Below are 6,625 nucleotides of genomic sequence, written 5' to 3' on the forward strand. Positions count from 1 at the left end.
CTGAAAGGGTGGTGTCTATTTACTTGTGACCACGCTGTGTATTTCATCATATTGTAAGCGCTATTTTTCTGCTATTAGTTATGCTTCCTCACTTTCTTATAGCCCCACTATGATTCAGAAGTAAGTTAGAGGGCTTATAATGCTATAATTGGGTTTCAATACTCGCGATGGGCAAAGCACAAATAGCCCATTGTGTAGCTTTGTGTTTAGCAACAAAGAGACAAAATGGGTATTGGGAACCTACTGAACTGAGTAACTTACCAAAAGCTACATTAAAAATTACTTTTACAGAAGGCAAGTTATGATTCGAATGATAACAACATTTCGACCCTTAGTATCAAGTAATCATCAGGTAATTATTTATCTTGTAAGTCTCTGATAGGCTTAAGTAGCCGCACGACAAAATTCGAATGTCTAGTGGGCCATTTTGCTAAGCATAACTGGCGTGTTGGATTACCATCTAGCGAAAACTACGGTCAAAGATAAGAAAAGTTTTTGAAAAATCAGCGAGGTGAGAAATAACTTAGAAAAATCAAAGCTTCATAAATACGAAACATCCTAGACTTGCAGACTCTAAACCTCTAATAATATTTAGCTTGCCCTGTCAGAGTGTATTACACATGAAATATTTGTCTGTAATAGAGGTAAAAAGGTCTAGTACAAAGGCAGGTAAGTATGTAATATTTATTCATTAGTATATACAATTTACGATACTCTCCCCTAGTGTCACATGTCTTCATCTGCAATTCACACGCTAACGAGAAGCAGATTAGACAAGCAAGGCAACACTTTGTTGTTTTCAATGAAGAAATGTGTCCTGTTCAAAATTTATCCTAAAATGATTACTTTGTTAGGTGGCTAACGGTTACCTGCACCAGGAGGTTAATAAAAATTAAACTGTGTACAGTAGACTGATAACTAATAATAATATTACCAAAAGCTGTCAAGTAACTAGATAAAAACCCATAATAAGAAGATTACAAAACAGTATCTTAAACCAAACAGATGAAGTCATTAACCTACATAAAATAAGCAGGATACTAGTAATATCACTACTTAGAGTAGACGTGTAACCAACATTAATAGTTAGAAAGTATCTAAATATAACTCATAATAAGTAAGATAGTAGTAATATCACTATGTAGGTGTTATATATGTTATATATACTTATATATTATAATTTTAGAAACAACTGAAAAACTGTCGATATGCAAATTATGTTTGAATATTTTAAAAGGTACAGTAGTCGACTGTTAAAACAGCATCTTTTATAATTTGCTTTACTGATTGCATCATAAAAAAAAACAAAATAATTTAATCAAACTATCTAATTGTGTGACGGATTAATAATAGATCTAAGAAATGTAAACTTAAAATTCATACCATTTATAAACAATATCGGTATATAATGTTACTTGTTCTGCTATCACCAGAGGAGGGCCATCCATATGCCACTCCATATGATACACTCCCAGTGCCACCTGTCGGAGATTCCCAACAACAGCCATCTTCATCCAGCATTCACACTATCAATAGAAGAGGATTAGACAAGCGAGTCAATAATATATACTACAGTAGGCAGGTAACTAAGTCATATTTATACAGTTAGATAATTCCTTACAGTATAGGCGAAATTATAACATAACTTTTTCAAGAGAGAGAGAGAAAAAATTTTTATTTAGGGCATCTTTTCACCATTAGGAATCCATCATGGCTATTACAATCTCTGAATTAGACTGCGAGGTCTAACCTTTTAACTATAATATATTTCTCGGGGTGTAAGTAATCACTTAAATTTTATCACTAAATAGTTCAATTGAACGCAATAGAATGTATATTTAACTTGACATCTCGCGGTTTTAGTAATTTATGTAACACTAAATTTATTATACACGAAATGTTTGACTGAAGAAAGAGTAGGGTGTAACCATTGTAGCAACGGTAATGAATATCTCAGTGTAGTAAGACGTGGTGAAATATTGTTTGATTAAGAGTGTAATAAATATTTGATATTTGTATGCAGAGGCGTCGCTAGGCACTGACACATGGGACCCGTGCCCCGACTGTATGTGACCGTGGCCCAGATAACCAGTTGGCGTTTTTAAAACTCAGAATAGAAATGCAGAAAATTCTCGCTCCAATGGGACCGAGCTCCGAATCTTTTAAGCACCTAGCGGCGCCTTTCACAACTAAGGTTAGGTGACTGGATAGTGTAACTCGTTTGCTTGTTGTGGGGACTGTTTCCCTATTTAATAACAACTAATGTTAGGTTACACGACTACTCTAGATAGTGTTAGTAATGTGCTTATTGTGGAAATATATTTAGTTGTTTAGCAGTTACTGGTATTGGGTTACACATCTACTCTAGATAGTATTTTGTAGTCTGCTTATTATGGGAATAGTTTAGCTACGTAACAATTACGAATGTTGAAATACACGTCTACTCTAGTATTTTGTAGTTTGCTTATTATGGGAATAGTTTAGCTACGTAACAATTACGAATGTTGAAATACAAGTCTACTCTAGTATTTTGTAGTTTGCTTATTATGGGAATAGTTTAGCTACGTAATAATTACGAATGTTGAAATACACGTCTACTCTAGTATTTTGTAGTTTGTTTATTATTAATTTTAATTAGTAACTTTGCATTCGTTGTTAATTTCAATATACTATTGGTGTTATTATTCGTTGCCATTCGACTGTATAAATTATTGTTTATTTATCACCTGGTACTGGTATCCCCTAACAACAGTAATTATTTAAAGATAATTTTTGAACACGACTGCTATTCTCCACTGCCTAACTCGTTGTTTCGCAAATTTTTAGGAATCAAACATATTTTGGTAAATGCGTTAAACAATCAATACACAAACACCTATTTAACCTTAGGGAACTTTGTTATTGTTCCGAAATGTTTTCACTTTGTTTTATCCGAAGCGCTTCAACAAGATCCTACAATTTTCTGTACTTTATCTCACGGTATTATGAGAATGCACACATACTAGCACGTAGCCAAACAATATTCATGTAAGCAGGCTGTCATACGTATTGTACAACAATAAATAATAAAGCTCAGTCCAAGTGACACGAAGGATGATTTTTCATGGTCTTATAATTAAATCTGTATCTGTGTAAAGTTATAACTTGAAGATGATTCATAAATAAAATTAAACATTTAAGTTATAATGAAAAATAAATTTAAGGATATTAAGATTAAACATTTAAGTTTTGTTGTTAAATAACTTGTTTTATGCATATTAGTAATATTGCACAATACTCTGTAGTTAAAAAAAAACAACTCAGATTTTCCATTTACTGATGTTTTATTATTAGTGATCTGGATATTGTCTCCCTTCCTGATACTGTTTCAGTTTAAACTGGCTGCAATTATTGTACATTGTTAGTTTTCTACTTATGATTACTTAATTAAAGTTAAATATACAATGTTAAACAAAACCTTAGAGTAGAACTACATTTTCCACATGATTCAAGTTTCTTTTACCTGATAATTGTTTAATTACTCTCAAAACTGGGTTTTCTATTCATAAAGTGAGCTGATCAAATGTCTGTCTCTCCTTCTTGAGGAAGGCTTTTCAAACAGATTAGCCCCTTCAACTTCTGAAGAAGGCCTCAATCAAATCAAGACTTTCAAACCCACCAGGTGGCTCCTGCCTAATGAACATCACATATTTACCAAAGAAGCAAAATAATGCATTTGAAAATGCAAATTAGACCTAACCTTAATTAAGCTTACATCATGCCTACTAATGCAATTTTATGTTCTGTGGTGCATATATGTGGATGTCTTTCTCATTTCAGACCAGGCTTTTTCTGTCTACAGATGAAAAAACCCAAACCTTTATATTGTGCACATTCATCTAATGTACAATTTATGTCGTGTAACACTTTTGAATTTTGGAAAACTATAGAGTAATATGTCAATGAATCTTTTACTGGTACCTACATTGCTTCCTTGGAAGGTATTTGTATGGTTAAGACTCTATAATATTATAATAAAAAAGTGGGTTTTGCTCATTTGTTTTTTTTTAAACTAATGATATTTTGTAAATATTTTGATTATGATAATATATAGCTATCCCAGTATAAATTTAAAGGTATTGTTTAAAGTTCACTAGTAATCAGTATACAGCTATTGTTATTAGCAAAAGTAATGAATCTCAAATTAATACAAATTTCTGGGACCAGAAGCATGATGTTCTCTCTGCTTTATCATTTCAGGTAGTTATGAAATATGTAACAAAACCATTTTTATCAAATAGAACAATTACTGTTACTGTAATGGATTAGAAATATGAATGTTTTTGTTTAAAACAACATACAGTTTAAATAATAATAACAGCAACATTTTTTTCTTCCTTTATTTCCAGTTCCAGGAAACATTTACAAAGCTTCAAAATAAATCCTAAATGTCATCTACACTTGTGTTAAAGTAGATGTAACACATACTTACCACGCAGCACTGATATTTTTATTGACCGTTATACTCCATTTTGGCCAATTACTGCAATCAGTTTAAAATAACAACAACAACAAAAAAAAACCTTCTACAAGTTCCAGTTCTCTCAAAATCTTTTATAAACTAACATTAATTAGGTAGGTAGCACCATCATTGAGGATACTGAAGTTTTAAAAACTCCATTGTGCAAGTTATTTAATACATATCAATTGACTTGGATCGTTCTTTACCTTTCTCACCATGCATTAAATTAGCTCAATACACTGAAGCTTAGCTAGTAATGACAGTAATACTGGAAGTTTTGGTACCAATGTAGTAAAATCAAATGTTTTCAATTACCAATTCTTCAGATAGCACTTTCCATTTAGCACCTTAGTGTAACTGTCATCCAAAGTTATAACATTTTGCTAATTTAGTTTGTGAAGTATGAAACAAACTGTGGCAACATGCTGAATACTAAAAATACTTAAGAGACCAATATATTTGGTCCTTTTAAGTTCACATTTACGTTTCATGTTATACTCAAGGAAAAAAAAGTTGCCCCATGTCCAAAAAGTGGTTTTTATTTATTACTTGCTATTCCTCAGAAGAGAAGAATTATGTAGATCTATTCATACTGGATCGTGCTTATGTTATAAATCGGTCACATAAACAGCAGTATAGTTCATGAAGACAGTTAGTATGCACTTGTCTATAAATGTATGTTTTTAATAATATCTAGTTTATGCACTTGAATGCTTATAATTATAATAATTTAATGTATTGATATACTCTTTGGAACTAAATAACAATGAACTGTTGCTTTTGCAAATAAAAATGTTGAAAAAATTGTATATAATGTTTCACATAATTTTTTAAATTATAATTATGCTTATAAAAAAATTAATTTGGCATTGCTGGAATAGCATATAGATTTAGAACTAACACAAGTTTTCGAAGATGGCCAAACCTCTTGATCTTATTGGGATTATGGCTTAAAATACGGCTAACAAGTGTACCCAACTGATGATTGCAAATGTGTAATGTAAAGCACACATACCTACTTCTGTATGATTTGCTGAATTCCACATTACACAAAACCTTCTAGTTAATCTAAACAGTGACACTATACATATTATATATATGTATGTATGTGTGAATACAATTATTCAAGTTTCTTGCTTATTTACAAAATTTTGTTTCTTACTATTGTCCAAAATTCACTTGTAAATCATTCATTATTTTAACCATGTATCTCAGAAATGAGCATGACTAGAAGAAATAAGACCATATGTTGTACTTACAGCACTACATTCAACCTATGTTAATGACAAGATTGTCTTCACCAAGTTGTATACTGTGTTAAAATCATTAACAATTTTCTGAAAACAAACAAACAAGAGGGGAATCCTCAATAACCACAGCACTTGAAATTCTTTTAGGCAGGATTAGAGTAAATTAATCTATCAGACCTTTTTTTCCTTTTTATTAGCTATATTTTTGTGCACCAGCAATACCAAGCGAGGGGCACTTGTACACCTGATTCAATTTTAATATTCATCAGGATCTCTACCAGCCTACCCTCAAATTGAAATTCTTTTAGGCAGAATTAGAGTAAATTAATCTATGACCTTGGGTGTGGTCAAATATATCAATTGAACTGTAATTAGATCTTAAATTGTTCGAGAGATGATGAAGCTATGAGCTAAAAGTCTGTACTTGAAAAAACAAACTCTGAGCCGTTCTACAGGTCGCTAAGCCGTGGCTAAAAATACAAACAAGATGCAATGTTCTCTGAAACAATTTTGCATTATTAAAATGTTCAGAATGTACTTGTTACAAAGATTCATTGCAGCTTGAGTTGGAAAGTAGCTTTTTTAGATGATACTTGCAAAAATGTATGGATTAGAAGAATAAACCAAAAAATATTTTTATTTAAATGGTAACACTGTCTCATTTACTGTATGCATTCATTTTTCTATTCTAGATTTGATCCTTCAATTTTATGTACATCAGACTGCTTGCATTAGAGATAAACAGGATCAAAGGGCTTTATATAGTTTTATTAGGTTGTATACAGTTATGTATAAAACCTAAATGTATGTTTGTCATTCTGAAAAGCTTGTTACTCAAAAGAAAAAACAAATAAGTGTGAACTAAACTTCATGA

At 31.4% G+C, this 6,625-nt stretch overlaps 1 protein-coding gene across 1 annotated transcript in view; it reads left to right on the top strand.

Annotated features, from left to right (window-relative positions):
* LOC106463848 (Down syndrome cell adhesion molecule homolog) overlaps positions 1 to 6,071 on the top strand; it is a 40,211-nt gene extending 34,140 nt beyond the window's left edge. The window contains exons 13-14 of the mRNA XM_022391467.1: positions 1,434 to 1,582; positions 3,585 to 6,071. Coding sequence (XP_022247175.1) covers positions 1,434 to 1,582; positions 3,585 to 3,710 — 275 coding nt within the window. The 3' untranslated portion in view covers positions 3,711 to 6,071. The remainder of the gene's footprint in view (positions 1 to 1,433; positions 1,583 to 3,584) is intronic.
* The last annotated feature ends 554 nt before the right edge of the window (positions 6,072 to 6,625 follow it).

Source organism: Limulus polyphemus, unplaced genomic scaffold (genome assembly GCF_000517525.1).
Source record: "Limulus polyphemus unplaced genomic scaffold, Limulus_polyphemus-2.1.2 Scaffold1500, whole genome shotgun sequence".
NCBI lineage: Eukaryota > Metazoa > Arthropoda > Merostomata > Xiphosura > Limulidae > Limulus > Limulus polyphemus.